Genomic DNA, 19,423 nt, shown 5'->3' with positions numbered 1-19,423 from the left:
GATGTTGTCTGTAGCCTAGGTCCTAGGATTACGTATCCTTAAATGGCCTAGCTTAGACCGAGGACCCTAGGATCAGATAATAACAGTATCTGGGCAAAATAACTCAATAGCCTAACGATATGGCTACATATTAGTAAAATTTTTTCCTTTTATATAAGCCTGTGCACTTAAGCATGAGCTAAATAATCCAGGACTAGCCTCGGCATTACCTTATATCAAGTTAAGTGATAACTTTTTATGAAACATCCCATTTTTAAACTAAATTATTAGCCTAGACCATGTAGCCTAGGACTAGATGAAATGGTAATCTGTGCTGAATGAGGTGGTAACCAAGCCTTAGGGCTGCATACTGAGGTAATTGTTATATGTAACCCAGACCCTTAAGTGTGAATTAAATAATCAGGATTAGGCAGTAGCCTAGATTAGAGTAAGTTATAGCCTGGCTATAAGGTTACACATAAGTGAGTTACTGTTTTATATAGTAGACCAAATAGCCTAGGAGTGGAGATAAACAACAACCTGGGTTATACAAAAAATAGTAGACTAACTATAAGGTTACATATTAGTAAGTTTTCTGTTTTTATATACCCTAACCTATACATTTAAGAGTGGTCTATAATAATCTGAATTAGGCAATACCCTATACTAGGTTAAGAAAGAACAAATAAGCCTAGGATTATATATAAACAGTATCCAAGGCTTAATAAAATAACATTTTTTTTTATTTTACGACTCGGTAGCATGTCTTAACTAGGACATATAACTGTATACAAGTGGCTTAAGCTCAAAACAAACTCAAAATGGTGAACTCAGCATCTGGGACATCATTATGTGAAAGGTAAGTGTTGGATTAAGGTAAGTTTTGAGGTTTAACTGCCAAGTAGGGGGGCAGCAAATGAAGAACAATGCATAAAATAAATTTAATTCTGACACCAAAGCCAAAAATCTGAAATCATCTCCTCACACAGTAAGATAAAGGACAGCACACCTTTTCTTTTCAGGTGGCTATGCAGCACCTGCTCAGTCACTGCCTCCCAAACTTACTCTATTGAGAGAATAATCCAAGTTATTTCTCAGAAACTCTTTCCTGTTCTTCCATGCTTAAGATTCTCATCATATTTTCCCATTTTTCTAGGCATACAGCAACCTATGATCTTTCACCTTTAGCCATACTCATTCAAATGCAACACTTCTGTTCTTCCATTCCTTGCATATAAGCAAAGTAATGTCTCCTAGTTTCTCATCTTTTCTCTTATGCAAAAATAAAAACCATGCAAAAAAATGTGATAAAATCCTGTAATTACCTTAAGGATCTCTGTGAATCCAAACTTATTCTCCATAATGGTGTTCTTTTCTGTGTCCAGTAACGCAACCACAACTAACAAGTGGAAGTTTGGACAAGGCTGACCAGTCCATAGCACTTCCCATAACCTGAAAAAAAATGATGACACATTATTACTTCATGGACACATGAATTTAGTAGTACACTCTATAGTTAAGCAAATACTCAAATGGAAATTTTTTTAGTGTAGCCACCATTTGTCCTCAAAGGAGTCACACTCTCATGAGCCCCCCAAGGCTTCATAAGACAGACCAACCAATTGCAAAGAATTCTCTTATGATTGGTCTCAGCCAGATTAGTGCTGTGGGTACAGTGATAGAATATAAAGGACTCAGGCTCTTTCTCCTGTCCTGCAGCAACTGTCTAGGTTTTCTCTACATTCCACCAACACAGATGTAACAACAGTGTGTATGTCAGACATCTTCCTCATTACACTCTGGTCTGTCCAAGAGTTCACTAATCCCCAGACTTTGCTCTGGAACAGAGTTCGACTATGCATTTTTCGATCATCATAATACCATTCAAGCTAAGTTCTTTGTTTTAAGACCCAGTGAAAAGTTTTACTTCCCCAAAATTTTACCAGGTAGGCTTATATTTGTCAAAATTGGAAGCCAGTAGGCCTCTTGAAAGGCGAGAAGTTCATAGGTCGGTAGGCTACGCTGTAATTGCCATGCTGTTTTTATCTTGTTTGACCAAGTGATAATTAACATTAAGGCAATAATATATATTAGATTATTTTGTTACTGAATCTCAATATTCAATGACTTTTTAACATTAATAGATACTTTAAGATTACTGATAGGATAAAACAGGTGAGCCTAATTTCTTGCTTACAAAATATTCACGTAATCGTAGTTCCAATCATGCTTCACTTTAAAGGCCAGTACAGTATTTCCTTTGTAGTATTTTATAATCAAACTAATGGATTTTGTGATATAGACAGTTTCCCAGTTATCCTTAGTATCAGTGTTCCTTTCAAGTATTAAAGGTAATATATTCATGTGGATCTACTTCCAATAGGTACTAACCCTGCTGGTAGTGATGTCACAGGTGTTGAGAAAAACTGTCGTAATGCTTGTCTTTTTCCTAACTGAATACAAAAATACTTTTTCGTAATGGTGAGCCTATAGGCTATGTACCCTTTACCTGGTGCTTGGGAATATGCTGGGTAATCAGTCATGTAGAAATATATAGTATGGATATCCATTTAGTTCTCTCTTAATTGAGTTAAGGAGCATTTCTGAGTAAATCCTTGCAGGCAATGTTACTGTAGTAATTGTGAATTACAGTCACCACCCTACTTACGAACATTCATATTATGAACATTCAGAGATACAAACATACAGAGTCTTATGTTAAAACTGTGTTTGGAGCACTCACCTTTGCCACCCAGAAGTTCAAATCTTGCTCTGTGTGCCTATTCTGCTAGTAAGAATTTTTATAAAGAACAGAACACGAGGAAGAAGAACCTGTTCCTTTAACCCCTTCTCTGATTATCCTGAGTATTTTCGTGATTAACTACCCTGTATTCTTCTTACAATCACAAGAATACTCGTTCATATTGGTAGTAGACCCTCTTTCAAGCAAGTACTTATGAAAGAAATTGCTGCATCAGCTGCATTGATCTTTTATGCAGTTCTTCTCTATTTTCCTTATAACAGTTTTCTCTCTGTTACTGCAACTGGTGAGTAACAGGCTAATGTGATTCATCAGGAAGAGTTAAATTCCAGGGATTTCTGTATACATCTATTAAGAGTAAGTCAAATGTGGGCATATCCCGTAGAGTTATATGCACATAATGATAAGTATATGTCAAATTTGGTTGCAAGTTGAAATCTTGAAGTGGCCAACATTTCCCCCAGATTCATCAAGTATGATCATGGCAGTGGATCAGAGCTGACTGGTGATACTAGAGGGATCTACTCTATAAATAGTCGTAGGTCAGCGGGAGGGTGGGGTTTGCTTCATGCTGATTTGTCATTGGTTGGCGGCACAGTGCTTGCCTCCTGTCATTTCTCAGTGTTGAAGGTTGCGCTGGTGCAGCCTAGCAGACCGACGAGGCAGGGGCGTGACATCGCTGGGTGATGCGTGACGCTGCGTGACATCATGGCAGCTCAAATTTTCATTGGCTGCTGGGTTGCCCGCCTCATTAGGTATTTGTTGTGCAACATCATGGCGGCTTGGATTTTCATATTCCTATTTATTTCTATCTTGTTTTCCCTTGTTCTTTGATGAATTTCTATTTTCTATATTTCCTCTCCCTACAGGAAATGTTTAGTATGTATTTTTGTCATTAGATGGCAGGTGCATTGTTTTAATTTGTGAACTTTCAATGTCATATACTGGTCCTGCAAAATTCTCTCCAAATTCATAACTTTCAAAGCATGGAAAAAATACTAATTTTGAATGCTGCATGAATCAAAACTTTATTTTCTTATTTTTAATTTTCTAACATCCAAGGTAATTCTTTATAATACAGTACTGCATGATTTAAAAATAGAGTGCAAATAGTATAATCTATGACTGCTAAGTTATCTCAGGAATGTAAACATCAACAAAAAATTTTGCACTGAATATTAAAAACCAACTTACGAACAATTCAAGATACAAACAGCCGCCAGGGATGTAACTCATTCGTAATCAGGCAGTGACTGAAATATTTTATTACATTACTACTACTTGATGGATATGACCCATGCTACCTTACATCATACCATGAACATGTCCTTGTGGCAGTGTCGGCCCATTTTAATTTGAAGTGTTTGTTGCCTATACTGTGCAGTACAGTGATATAGGTAGCTAATGCTAAGTAGTTTTTAATAAACACTTGTTCCTTTTATCAATACAGGCAGTCCCTGGTTACCGGCAGCCTCGGTTATCGCCGATCCGGTTTTACAGCGCTTATCTAGCAAGAACAATAACCGGGTTTTCAACACCAATTCCTGGTTATCAGTGCCAATCTCCGGTTATCGGCACCGATCCTCGGTTACCGGCGGCGCTGATCCCTGGTTATCCGGATACCGGCGCCGATAACCGAGGATCGGCACAATTATCGCCAATTTTCGGTTGTTGGTGATTTTCAGTTATCGTCACGATGTCAGGAATGGAATCCCACTGATAACTGGGGACTGCCTGTACTGGGCTACTATTACACAGGACCTACACATTACCTGCGCCGTAGCAAATTGCTCAAGGCTGCTTTTCACCTGTGGAAATGGCTCATAACTTCCCAACTTCCTGCCATGAGTCAGGAGAACTTGGTTGGTTGCTGGGCATGTGGGAAATATGCAACACATTCCTGGTAGCAAGTTTAAATGATGAAAGAGCTTATTTTTAAGCTGTCTATGAGTTATAGGTTTCAGTAGGAGTACGGAAGAAGGAGACTACTGTACATTGTTCCAGCAGACCTATGTAGTGTGCTTCCATCCCTCTACAAGCAGAATCCACATTTGGGACAATACTCCTAAAGCAGTGGTTCTACGAACTCCTACTTCAATTCCTCAAATGGAGACAAAGAGTCTTTCTTGGTAGAGAGGTCACTGATACCCAACATAATGCGGATACAGCCACTGGAATTTCCATTCCAAATCTGGAAGATCAAAGGAACAGGCTTCTGCTTTACATGAGCGAGATACTTCAGATCAGAATCTTGCCTTTCCCATGCAGTAATCATGTATTGAAAGGAACCCTGATAGGGTCCACCCAACCCTTTGGAGGGTCTTTACCTTCTAGGGGGTAGTGATTTATCCTGGACTTCTATACTGCTCAGCAGTGATGACACAAATACCTTGGCTCAATCAGTTCATGCAAGCTTCCCTGATAGGATACTTCTGCTTGTTGTACTTTCTATACTGCCAGGCAGCAGTGATACAACTGTCTTGGCTTAACCAGTTCATGCAGGCTTCCCTAATAAGAAAATTCCGCTTGCAGTACTTTCTATACTGCCAGACAGCGGTGATACAACTGCCTTGGCACAGTCAGTTCATGCAGGCTTCCCTGATGGGAAAATTCTGCTTGCAGTACTTCCAGAATTTCAGGAGGAAATCATGAATGATATCATGAAGGACCTTGAAACTGAGCATCAGGCATCAGCACATCAGAGATACTATCCATGATTCCCCAGAGGAATTCAGGTCTGTCCTGGATTTGGAACTGGGTGTGATGTGTAATAATTTCTCATCCTTTAAAATAGAGGATAGAGTGGGGCACACTGGTTTTCTCACTAAAAATCTTAGGTCATAGGAACATGGTAATAAAACACCCAAGCCCAAAAAGAAGTTGAATCAGTTGTCTAAATCCCCATTGAAATAAGAATGGGTAATAAGAGACAGCCTACTCACTCCTAGTGCTCCGACTGGTAACAATAAGACCAGGTCGGACAATATAACCTCAAATTAGAGTGTAGCACAGGCACCAATATCTGACAACCCTGAGAATAATACTGACCATTAATGAAAGGAAAACTGACTGAGGTTGATGTAGAATTTCAGGACAGATTGGCCTTTCCCAATATACTGAATGGCACTTGGTCCCTCTTTCAATAGGAATTCAGCAACTGTCGAAGGAGATAGTTATCCTGCCATACAATATAGCAATGAAAGTCATAGAAGCAAGCTTTCTTCAGTTAATAGAAAATATAGTGAAACAACAATTTTACAGAACCAATAACCTCTCTGGGAGGCATCAGACTTCTGTCTCTTCACTTTTGAAACAATCACCCATGTGCAGGTGGAATTTTAGAAATTTGTGTTGACTAGAAAATGAGAGTTAAAGCCATTTGTCTCTACCATCCCAGGATCTGATAGTGCTACAAAGGAATGGGCAACACTTGACCTACCTGATTAAAGGGAAAAGCTCCCATTGGACATGGCTACCCAGCAATTTGGTACCCCTATAAAAAAACAATCTCAGGAGACTATGCTGTAAGTAGCTATTAAACAGTTTGTTTGAATAAATTTTTCTTTTTTTTATTTTATGTTCGTGAGTGTGTAAGATTATTTGATAAATCTTTATTTTTCCTTTTTTACTTGCAGTTTGCTTGAGAGTGATAGGGTAGAGTGGACCTCCCTTCACCTTAATGCCCATATTACTTAGAATGAAAGAACCTTGTTGAGGAACAGTGAAGGAAACAAAGCCCTTCCTCTGAATTTCCCTCCTAGTCTGATTTATTCAAGTTCCCAGTAGAAAATGACAATCCAAGACACTATAAAGCAGTGGTTCTCAACCTCGCAGCAAGTATTATGAGGCGAGGCCTACGGAAAATTAAAAATTACCAGTCGTTATTCTCTGAACTGATAATATTCAGAAGTTTATAAAAAGAATAAAAATTCAAGTTCTATAGTCTACCATTATAAGAAAATGACAATCCAAGACACTATAAACTCCTTTTGTTTCTCTTTTTTTATTTTTGTAATCTGGAGTACCATAGATGCAAGGGGGCTTGAGGGGGGACATTAGTAAAAAAAACACTGCTATAAAGCGATTGTTGAGAGGAAAAACATTGTGAGAGAAACTAGTGTGTGAATTAGGCTAACAGGGGAAGTGACATATAGAACTCAATAGAAAGAAAAACACATTTGGTTCTCAAATAATCTTTGCTGGCCAATCCCAAGTAAACTTGTGGAAGATTTATCTTCCAAGCATTGGATGTGTTTCTGTTCTGTGAATCAAAACTGTTATATATTAGATTAGGGTTCCTTTAATTATTGAGGGAAAACCATAATAAGTTACATTAAGGAACTAAGGATAAGTTTTGATGAGCTATAGTATTAAATTAGGCTGAGTTAGTATAGGTTGAGTTAGGTAGAGTTAAGGTTGAAGGCCATAGACCACTGTAGTATTAATATAATAAATTAGGTTAAGGAAAGTCAGAGTTTTATTTAATGACCTCTAAATTTGTTCCCAACATCCTGCTCCAATTGTGTAAGAGAAGAGAGCCCCTTCAACGTCTTATTTATTGTATCTGTAAACTTCATGTTTGTTGAATAAATTGTTTACACTTTGAGTTTCTCTGGTTCTTCTTACTTTCTCTGTTACACATCCCTTATTACATATTTAATAATTTATATATATTATTTACTTAATATTTTATATACAGTCATACCCCGAACTTTCGAGAGATTAGGTTCCAGAACCCTCGAGCAGGCAAATTTTCTTGTAAGTTTGGCACGGTCTCTAAAAATGCTAATAAATGCTTATTTCTAAAGTTGAAACACTAAATATGATCCTAACCATGCTCCCAAATTATTAGGCTAACTTTGAAATGAAATTAAAGTTACTGTAATTTCATTTAAAAGTTAGTTTAATACATTACCCTTAAAAAAGAAATAAATGGTTGACATACAAATAGAGAGTTGGAAGAGAATTTCTGTCTCTCCCCTTCTGACCGATCTATTTTTAGAAATCTTCTCAACCTCTTTTTAATAACTACTTTATTCTACATTTCTTTCTCTTTGTTCTGAAATGCTTTTTCATGAACAAACAGTGTTTTTTTATTTGAAATGGATACAACTCTTATTTATTATGTCTCTATGTTTTAAACGTATTTACCACATTAGCACATTTACACTTCGTAGATGGCACAGGTAAAATTAGATCAATTTAAACTATCTACTGTACAGGTAAAGATGAACAGAGAAATAAGTTGTAAAATGTGTGAGCGCTAACTATGAGAGAGAGAGAGAGAGAGAGAGAGAGAGAGAGAGAGAGAGAGAGAGAGAGAGAGAGAGAGAGAGAGAGAGAGAGAGAGATACGGGTTGTCTTTACTTAACAGTGAAATTATTTATCAATTATTACAATTATTACAGCAACAGAGAGAGAGAGAGAGAGAGAGAGAGAGAGAGAGAATGTCCTTACTTGAAATGTTAAGTTATATTATTTATTAATTATTACGGAGACAGAGAGAGAGAGAGAGAGAAGTTATTCTTACGTTGGATATCAAAAGAAGGAAATTCAGTATTAAAATAACTTTTAAATGAAATTAAAGTTACTGTAATTTCATTTAAAAGTTAGCATAATACATTACCCTTAAAAAAGAAATGGTTGACATAAAAATACAGGAGTGTATGAAGATTGGTGTACTATTTCTCTCTCCCCCATTCCACCGATCTATTTTTAGAAGTCTTCTCATCCTCATTTTAAAAACTTCTTCATTCTGTCTCTTTCTCTTTGTTCTGAAACGCTCTTGTCTCTATGCTTTAAAACAGCGCATTTACAGTTTGTAGATGGTACAGGTGAAATTAGATTAATTTAAAATTATCTACTGTACAGTTAAAGACATACAGAGAAACAGTAATACGTAGTTTGCACTAACTATGAACGAGAGAGAGAGAGAGAGAGGGAGAGAGAGTGAGAGAGAGATATAACAGTCGACATGTCTGACAGCTTTGCCTTCAAGCTTCGAACAAAAGATGAGGGAAAGACATTTGTTAGTTTAAAATATGTATCACGTACGAATTTTGTAATCACAGTTATATTATTATTATATTATTATTATTATTATTATTATTATTATTATTATTATTATTATTATTATTATTATTATTATTATTATTATTATTATTATTATTATTTGAAAATTAGTACTTATTATTAGGTAAAAAATTTATTTACCATACAAAACAAATAAACATGTACATGTACCACAAAAATTCTCTCATTTCAGTAAAAGAGAGAGAGAGAGAGAGAGAGAGAGAGAGAGAGAGAGAGAAAGAGATTATTACTTTTATTACTTAATGTTATTTAATTTACACAGAAAAGCTTAAAAACTTATAAATTACATAAAAATTAAATATACTTTTGCTGGGTTTCTCAGTGGCGGTTTTACTTGACGGGGTTCCGTTTTGCGCTGGCGTTAACGAAAATTTACGGAAAATCGTCGAAAATCAAAAATCATAAGAAAACCTTACTTTTAATGCTCTGGGTGCATTGAAAACTTATTATTATTGAGTTTTACATCAAAAAATTCAAATTATGATTATTCTGCCGTTTTGGGGCCATATTTCTTTGCTGACGGTCGTTTAAGCTTTCAGGAAATAATTTCTGATGAATATATTTGAAAATTAACCTCGAACAAATGGAACCGTGTCGTAAACCGGGACTGCCTGTATTCGCAAAGGTTCGCGTGTCTGTGAAAAACTTGTGTATGACAATTAGTTAGGTTCCAATGAAAAGTTTGCGTGTCTGTGAATTTGCACAACTCAAATCGTGCAAGTTCAGGGTATTACTGTATCTTTTACTCATTAATTTATGCTTTGCTCTGATTCAAGGTTATCCTGTTTTTCATTCTTTAATGCTTTCAGAAAGTTCAGCAACTAAAATTGTAAGTTCTTACCCATTTATTTAATCAAAGAGCAATGCAAACTCAATTTAGACAGTACTGGACAGAATTAAAACCTTGTTTATACTATTAACCATAATATACTCTATCCTCTAAGTCAGCGATGTTCTATATAAAGAACCTAGTATACAGTAATGAAAAGGAAAAGCAACTATATTAGTGCATACAGAATTAGAAATTTAAAGAGTCAATAATCTAACCATACCAGTGAAAAACAATTCAAACAGAATTAGCTTTTGTGCTATAAGTTTAATATGTCCTACCTTCTAAGTGTGTGTTCTACATAATGCACTGCGTGTACAGTGATGAAAAGGAAAGCACTATAAATTACATCACACAGAATTAAAACCAAGGATCACTGTTAATTACTGTATCACTGAGACACATACCTGCCTCTAAGAAAAGCTTGAAAATGAGGAGGATTAGCAAGAACTGATGCCTCTTTAAAATAATTTCAAACCGAATGAGGTTAGCAAGTCAGGGTGAATTGTACCCTGCATGAGGATAACTTTCACCTTTCTCATTTAAAACTGAAGGACACCTTTACGTCACTTTACCCCTTCTTGAAGTACACCTCTTATCCCTTATAAAGCAATATCATCTTGGCACATTCTTAGTTGGCTGCCACATTAAGCACTAAATTCATTCATGGACTCTACAGTTGTGGTGCAACAGTTTATAACATATAAATAACCAATATAAAAAAAATGCCATACCTCAGAGTGCTGGCGTAATTGAGCTCTCTCTTGAACCGTACCAAGAGCCATCTAAAACAGAAATAGAAGTTTGCAGACTCCCGAGCTTCGAGGTAGGACATGAGCTCTGGGTCAACCACCTGTACCAGATGATGCACATCCAGAAGTTGTTGCTTCATCCCTGACTGGTCCATGTCAAAATTACGGTACTGGAATTTGAAGTACAACAATGAATAATGAATGTGTTACTGAATAATTAACTTAAAAAAAAAGGAAATGATTATATTACAAACCACTGAATTTTTTCAAGTAGAAAAAATGTTAAAATCAACAAGATTGTTACAGTCATATACTTGCCACCATGTCCATGTAGCCCACAAAGCACCAAAAAGCTGTAGGTTCATTCTGTGTGACATAAAGGATTGGAGCAAGGAGATCACTCATACCCTGGACATAGCCCAGGTCAAAGTTATACATGACATACGTCATCAGAATGTCATGAAGTAACACTACATTTGGGTTGTGCTCTCCTTCAAAGAAGGGGTGGTTCCTGTCCGTTCGGTTCACATCTTTTTCTGTCAATGAAATTGTAAATCAAGTTAAGGATTGATATTTCATTCATAATTATTCTTCTCAGTTTTAACTCTTACAGTAATCTTTTTTCATCAACAAACAACTCAAATTTCCATAATCATAAAATCTGCAGGGCACCTAAAACTTCCGATTTAATGCATAATAACTTCTGATGTAATACATAACAGAAGATTTGTATTACAACTATCCTATAATTAAAATTTATACACAAAATCACAGATGCCTCAAAAGCTAAGAGCATGTCACCTCTATACCAAATACTGAACTATCTAGTTCAACTCTCACCCACACCAATGACAGAATAAACATTTCATGATAAAACTCAAACCTGCAATGGCACAAGAACTGAATGAAAACATACCAATGAGACTTCGGCGTTCTTTGAAGGCACTAAATCTACTCTCTTGGTCTAGTGTAATTGTTTTCCACTGTTGTTTCATTGTGAAGTACAAGTTCTCCTTCTCTCTCTTGTTCTCCTCTCTCTGCATGTAGGTCGAATTCCACTGGTTGTGACCCAAAAGGAAGCACCACAGTTCTCGTCGAAGATTTGGATGGATCCCCTATGTATAGACCGTCAATTAAAAATTCCTTTACCTAGCTAATTTGAAGCCTATCAAAGCAAATGTCCAAAGGATTATGGTTCCAGTATAAGACTGATGCAAAAGCATATAGTTATTCATTCAAAAACTTAATTACCTGAATCATACAACTTGGAGAAGCCTGTAACCTTTAGCTACACTTAACACCCAGTACAGTAACAGACAAAAAAATTCTAATTGTATGATGGACATTAAAGCAGCATAAAGTATGAGTCATGAATATCATAAAATCCCCTTTAAAATCATTTAAGCAATCAAAAAGCCATGAAAATGATTAACAGTGAAAATCTTAAGTTTTTGGAAGTTATATGAAGTCTCTTGAATGGAAAAAATCTGATTTTTACTATATAATGTTACTCCCTTCCATAAATACCTCCAGAATAGAAGGCTTCGAACTGCTATTCATACACAAATACACTGTGTAAAACCTTTGTTTTTGCTGAATAAACTATTTTAAATTATGTCAACATCTGAAATGTTTTCAGCAATTTACATAATGAGATTACAATTGATCCCTAGTATTCGCAGGGGATGCGTCCACAACCCCCCACAAATATCTAAAATCTGTGAATACTTGACAACCCTCTACAAATGTTTATAACTGCCTATTTTCATAGTTCAAACACCAAAAAATGCTCTAAAAATGCTTATACCTGAATATTTTAATAGTTTTATAAAAAAAAAATGCATTTAGTCAAGAAAACATGAAAATACAGTAATCAGTGAATACAGTAAAACCCCATATTCGCGGGGGGGTACCACAACTACCCCCGCAAATGGCTAAAATCCATGACTACTTAAAACCCCTCTAAAAACACTTAGAACTGCCTACTGTACTTGGATAGTTCAAACAAGAAACAAAAAAACCCTCTAAAAATGCTTATACCTGAGTATTTTAATAGTTTTATCACAAAAAGTGCATTCAGTCATGAAAGTTATGTGAAAATACAGTAATAAGTGAATATTTCTCGGTGAAAAATACAGCAAATGGGCAAATTTTCTGTGAATAATGTGTGTTTATGTTCCATAGAGAAATCTGCGAATAGGTGAGTCAGCGAAACATGAGGATGAGAATACGAGGGGTTTACTGTATTTCTCTATGAAAAATACCACGAATAGGAGAATTTTCCGCAAATAATGTGGAGATATGTTCCACAGAGAAATCCGCAAAAAGGTGAAGCCACAAATCCGGAACTGTGAATAGGAGGGGGTTTATTGTATATTTATCAGGTTAAGACAACCTAGATGACATATTAAGGCAACCACATCATGCACAAAGTCTTCAGAGAATAATATTCTTCAAGAACCTTATAAACAAAGCCTTCAGAGAATAGTATTCTTCAAGAACCCTATAAACTAAGTTGATCAAAATGAAAATAAACTGAGAATGGATCTTCTCTGCACCTCCACTAAAGTAAACTTGATCAAAAACTCACATAAATTTAATTTTACATAACCATCTTCATCAACACCTCCACCATCACCTATATTGCTGTGTGACACAAAGAGCCTCTGAAATTCAGCCACTAAAGTCTTTCCTGAGTTTTGTCTTCAAGTATTTACTCATCTCTAACCTCCCTTCACATAGTTTTTATCCAATCTCATACAATTCTCCAAGGATTAAATAAAGTCTAAGTCTAAGCCATTTCAGTCTCCCTTTCCTCATTATCTCATTTATGTACAGAACTTCCATAATTTCCTATTTCCCTTATGGTATCCTTTCTCTCTATCCTGCCATCTGACACCAGATACATATCTTAACATTTTATTTTCAAATCATAATTGTAATCCACATCATACTAGACTTATGTATAACTTACCCCTCTAAATATTCTTTGTTGTAATGGCTCAACATCTAGAATTCTCCCATCATCTTCTATGTATTGCTGGAATTCATCATGAGTAAGTGGTGACAGTCTGTCAACATCAGGCCGTTCAGCAAGTTTTCCCTTCTTGGTTAACAATTCATAACCTTTAAACAAATGCAATTCATGTATTAGGAGCAATAAACCTGACCTTATGAAAAAGAAATCTTCAATTCACTGGAAAATATTCAAAGTACACTTTCAAGATATTACAAATCTTATCTTCAAATTAGAAAAAATGCTCAAGACAAAATAAGTTGTTTACCTGTAAAGCAGTCAAATTAACAAGCATAAATACTTCACCTGGTTCCAGAACTTCAAATCCATTAAGACTGTGGAATATCTCAGCAACGTCATCTTCCCCGTCTGATTCTCGAACATATCCATCCACCCCATTATACACTGTGGGTAAAATAAGCATAGGATATAAAAACTAAAATGATACATGCATCACTTTGCAAAACTTGCAAAATCTATTTCTAAACTGCTTTAGTGATGTAACCCAATGACTGAGATCTCACTGTGGCATTCTCTCTGTATTGCTTCAACATCACAACTCCAATACATTTAACTCCCCACTTTCTTTTCTATCATAGTACTTACTGTAATTGCACTGTACTAAGCAGACCAATGCTCACAACACCATCAAACTTTGGAGAAGACAAATGAAAGAAACCCTTCAAAAGGTGTACTATAAAGATTCCTTCTAGTCTTCAGTGCCATCGACTATCATCTTTTCAACAGAAGCGGGATCTCCTTGTGTAATTACAATTATCATAGGAATAGCTTAAAATTATGTAGACCTTCGGGTCACAGGTCTACTCACACAGGGCTGGCCTAAGAATTCATTCTATTCGTATGGCATTTCAAAATTTCTAAAATTTTACCTAGATTGCCAACTTGGTGCTGCTTAGCATGGCAAACAAGGTAAACTGATGGAAGTACAATGTCCCTATAGGCAAAACTGTTGAAGAAGAAAAGATGCTCATACAAAGGTGTGAACTGCTGCTGAAATTTGCTTAAAACTGCAACCTGCAGTGATACTTCCAAAGAACATGGCTAATCCAAACAATGCTTTTAACCTCACTACAATAGCAAATGCTGGCTATATCTCACTGGATATTGGTGTGACCAACCCAAAATACCTATCTGTGCCAGAATGAGAATATTTGTTAAGGAATTTTTGAGACACAATTTATTAAGAGATTATGTGCAATTGTGAAGATTTTATTTGATGGACAGCAATACAGTTTCATTACAGTGAGAGGTAAAGCTGATACTGTTTTTATAAGACAATTACAGTACAGAGAAGAGGCTAGAACGTAATCAAAAGTTCTACTGTGCATTTATAGATCTAGGGAGGGAATCTGGTAAGAATTACCAAGAGAGGGAGTCTTTTGGTGTTTAAGAAACTGAAAAGTGCCTAAAAAGTGGTAAGGTTGGTTGAAAAGATGTAGAAAAGAACAAGGACAGCAGTAATAACAGCCTGTGGCAAAACAGACACATTTGAAGTTAGAGCTCATTTACATCAAGGTCTGGTAATGGCCCACTTCTATTGGTCTTGGTTATGGATGTAAGGGGTGAAGGGATTAGAAACGTAAATCTATGAGATTCTCACATGCAGATGACCTAGTGATTATGGAAGAGACTAAAGAAGAATTCCAAAGACAGGTAAGAGGGCAGGAATCTCTTGAACTGGGTGGCATGAAGGTCAAGGTGGGTAAAAATGAGGTTATGGTGCCCAGCAAGCGGAGAAAGGATAGGTTACTTATACAAGACAAAAGACGCATAATTTTTTTTTTAAATTGAGAATTTCAAGTACTTAAAATCTACTTTTAAGCCAAAAGGAGGATGTGAAGGTGAGTTTGAAAGCAGAATAAAAGCAGGCTGAGAATACCAAACAAAGTAATAATAAAAATCTACTGTATTATAACCATACTAGTGATCATGTACGACTCAAAAACATGGGTATTAAGACAGCTCAAAAACACAGGCATGAAAACAAGAGGAGGAACAAAAGTTGGAGCAAACAGAAATGAAGATGCTGAGATGAATTTTGGGGACCTCATTAAATGAAAGGCAAGAAAATGAGAGAAACACAAGAGCAGTAATAATTACTGACATCATAAAAGTTACAAATGAGATGGTTTGGGCATGTAGTAAGGATGAGTGAGGAGGAAGGTATGAAGAGAGCTTGGATGGAACCTGTTAGGGGTAGAAGCATGAGAGGGAGGCAAAGGACTAGATGGCATGATAAGTGAGGAAGACTTGAAAAGACACATCAAGGCAACCAACCCTTTACCTTAGGGACAGCAGTGAGATGAAGAGAAAAAGACAGCAACAAGACAAATATCAGGAATCAGTTGGTAGGGTAGAGTTAGAAATTATATCAAAAGGGAAATTACAGAAGATTGCTATGTAGATGAGATAATTATGGAAGGAAGATGGAGATGGCTTGAACTTTCCCTTCATACAATCCCTGAGAGAACAGAACTTGCTAGTGTCAGCTAGACTCCTGTGAACATAATTGAGTTCCAAGTCCCAACTTGCACGAGAACTATGAGAAAGGAGGCTGGAAATGAGTGAAGATGTGTGAAAGATAAAGTACTGAAGACATACTCTTCCATGGCAGCATTCCACAGAGGCCATTTTTGTCTCAGGGTGTTGCAAGACGGGGACAATAATTAAAGTTAAAAACACCAAGGCTCAAAACTCTACTACACATTAAGAAGATATCATAAAAGGTAAAATCCCATAAAAAATGGAGTAGTTCAAACTTTACACTTGCACATATCACTTGAGGTCTAAAAATTTGTAGCGTTCTTATGAAATATTCATCATTATACATAATACTGTATATTCTAACACAAAAAAGATAGTTAAATCTTTATTCTTGAATTGCTGGATAAAAGGGTTTTGTCTCAAATATGGGGCAAAAATTATAGCAAGAATTTGAAAAAGATGGCCATTCAACCACAAAGAAAAAAAGTAAAAGCCACAAAGCATTGCATGTTGGGTGAAAAAAGTGAAAAGAACACTGATTATTGTTTTAAGTGTGCCCAGCAAATTAAGTTGCGATATACAGTATACAGTAATCCTTCAATTATCAGGTTTCACCCTTTCTAGACCTCAATGTCATCTGGAGAGTCCCCGGGACCACAATATACATGTAAAATAAATATACAATTCATAAAAAATTTTAAAAACTGCACTTGAATGGTTGGCAACACTGAGCAGGCAGGTAATGTGGTAATACTACTTCCAAGCATAAAAAGGCTGAGAAAGGGTTACTGTTGGGGTGGTAGGCCAGTGAAAGATTTTGGGGTGGTTGGAGGAGGGGATCTGAATGGGTGGGAAGGGGTAAGTAGATGTTTGACTTGAGAGATTTTGCAACAGTTTTTGGCTCAAAAGCATCAACATCACTTAAACATCATACTGTTTATCACTTTTGAGTGGCTGAGTATTGTGGGGAGAGTGGGTTTTGGCCAGGGTAAGCACTTACATAGTGGGAGGGCTAAGAGAGCTGAGTGGGGAGGGTTGGGTGGGCCTTTTTCAGCTTCAACTGTCATGTCATTTTTTCATCCCATTTATTTCAAAATACTTTTTTTTTTTCATGTTCATTGACTTTATTAATAAATAACCTTTTCTGAAGTTGAATTACCAGCAAACTGAAAAACTTCAACAGATTACAAAATAGTATTGGTGTAAACTACCCAGCCATACTGCATCAGAATTATTCTTGCCCATCGGTGTTTCAGTCTGTATTCGTTAGTATGCGTACACCAAGTATGTGTGTATAAGTACAGTACACATATGCATCATGTTGACGTAAACTACAGTATGCATTTCCTGTCAATTTATATGGCATGGCATACAAAAGATACTAATCATGACTCATCCCAAATACATTAAGACAACTTATGATAAAATGATTAAGCAGCATTTTCTGATCTTGTTTGAAAGAGAGAGAGAGAGAGAGAGAGAGAGAGAGAGAGAGAGAGAGAGAGAGAGAGAGAGAGAGAGAGAGTTTGAGTAATCAATAAAACAGACATTCTCAATTCTCTCTCAGAATTCTCTCTGATATTGCCTCTCCTCTCTCAAAACAAGACTATGCAATGCATTTAGTTCTTGATCACTTTTCTCTTCTCTCAATCTCTCTATCCTCTCTCTCTCAAGACATGATAAAATGATTCAGCATTTCTCTCTTGTTTCTCTCTCTCTCTCTCTCTCTCTCTCGTTGATTTTCACAACTCAAAAACTTTGGCATGTGTCTCTCTTTGTTTCTATAAGCTGCTCATATTCAATGTATGAACTCAATGATAAAGTTAATATCCCTTAAATGGAAATAATAAATATAATTGTGTTAATCAGTAAATATAGTGCATTAGATATTTACTAAAGGTTTTCATAGTAATAGAACTTACGATAGCCTAAGCTCTATTACCTAATGATGTGTTTCAGATGGAGTAAAGATTTCATAAATTTTTGTATGCAATATAAAAATGATAGCGCTCTAATACATCCTGAGAAAGCCCTGAACACACACACACACATTTTAATTAAATGTTTATTCGACTTTTCATGTGAAGGTACTAAAAGGAAGTAGAGGTACCAATATACAGTAGAAAATGGTAACTACTCATTCAATAGAAAATCAGCATGTGTACATGGACATGTGTATACATACACATATGCATCAAGCTGCTGTGTGTTTGCTTGCCTTTATCTTTTTCTCTCTGGGTTATTCTTTATGAAAAAAAAAAAAGTCAAGTCCAACCCATGTAAGCACTTTCAGTACATCACAGTTAAGACAAACCGAGAGAGAGAGAGAGAGAATTTCTGTGTTAATTTTTTAATATATTTTGTACACTGTATACATCAGTTTGCTTTTTATTTTGTGTACAATACTGAACAGTGTATTCTGTTGTTTATAAGCACACTAAAGTGTGTTCTTTATTGTTTATTCCTTATTGTCCTATTTACTGTACAGTACAGTATGTCATTATGCAATACTGACAAGGTGAGGAAGTATATGTATAAAGTTGCTGTTTTACATCCATATACAGGGTTTTTTATTATATATGGAAATTTCCATTATCTGGCGTGGCCTTGGATGTATTAATCTGAAACAGTAGAGATTATTGTACTTTTGAGTCTTGATTTACCTTCCTAAAATTTGAACAGACTCATGAAATGACATGCAAGACAAACTACTTACAGTGCGCCCCCATTTTTATGGGGGAATAGGTTCCAGAACCTACGGCAGAAATTAAAAATCCACAGAAATGCAAAATTCCCTCTAAAAATGCTTGTAACTGGCTTATAACTGCCAAATACCTTGTACCCCTTGAACTAAAGTGCTTGTAACTGCCCATTTTAATATTTCACTGCTTAATTTGACAGTTAAAACAAAAATACACCATAAATTATCATACTAAAACAATTTAATATTTCAAACACAAATACACCCCAAATAATCATCCCAAAACACCCAAAGTAACCTTACATTACAGTACTCTCCTACTACTGTTACTCTTAAGTAGGCCATATACATCCCTAAGACTCTTATAATGGCCTATTTTAACAGTTCATTGCCAAACTTGACAGTTCAAACAAAAATATACCTCAGACCTCAGATTATCATCCCAGAACATCCTAATATTTCAAAGTCATGTTGCAAAATTAAGTATCCCTTATCATTCAGACATTCACGTTTTCTTTGGCCTACGTAACTTTCTGCATCTTTCTGCTCATATTGTATGTAATGCACTGGCCGTATATTTTATGTATATTTTCCTGTGTTGTAAGATGATTTTGAAATGATATTTACTATACAGGTACGTATTTTAGGATAGTAATACTGTATAGAGCATATCTAAAATATGTGGGCAGGGACATGTACATACAGTACCTCCAAACAGAATGCTACGTTTGTTAATAACGTCATGTTAATATTTTCGTAATTACATACAAATACATTTATGATAAAA

The 19,423-nt window shown here is 35.8% G+C and overlaps 1 protein-coding gene across 3 annotated transcripts in view; it reads right to left on the bottom strand.

The window, feature by feature from the left end:
- Tbc1d15-17 (TBC1 domain family member 15/17) overlaps positions 1 to 19,423 on the bottom strand; it is a 124,778-nt gene that overhangs the window by 35,891 nt on the left and 69,464 nt on the right. For all 3 annotated transcript variants that reach the window (XM_067097329.1, XM_067097328.1, XM_067097330.1), the window contains exons 7-12: positions 13,737 to 13,835; positions 13,389 to 13,540; positions 11,331 to 11,529; positions 10,733 to 10,950; positions 10,397 to 10,584; positions 1,305 to 1,431 (exon numbers count right to left, since the gene is read on the bottom strand). In XM_067097329.1, coding sequence (XP_066953430.1) covers positions 1,305 to 1,431; positions 10,397 to 10,584; positions 10,733 to 10,950; positions 11,331 to 11,529; positions 13,389 to 13,540; positions 13,737 to 13,835 — 983 coding nt within the window. The remainder of the gene's footprint in view (positions 1 to 1,304; positions 1,432 to 10,396; positions 10,585 to 10,732; positions 10,951 to 11,330; positions 11,530 to 13,388; positions 13,541 to 13,736; positions 13,836 to 19,423) is intronic.

Source organism: Macrobrachium rosenbergii, chromosome 54 (assembly GCF_040412425.1).
Source record: "Macrobrachium rosenbergii isolate ZJJX-2024 chromosome 54, ASM4041242v1, whole genome shotgun sequence".
Lineage (NCBI taxonomy): Eukaryota > Metazoa > Arthropoda > Malacostraca > Decapoda > Palaemonidae > Macrobrachium > Macrobrachium rosenbergii.
This window is presented reverse-complemented; position numbering and strand designations above follow the sequence as displayed.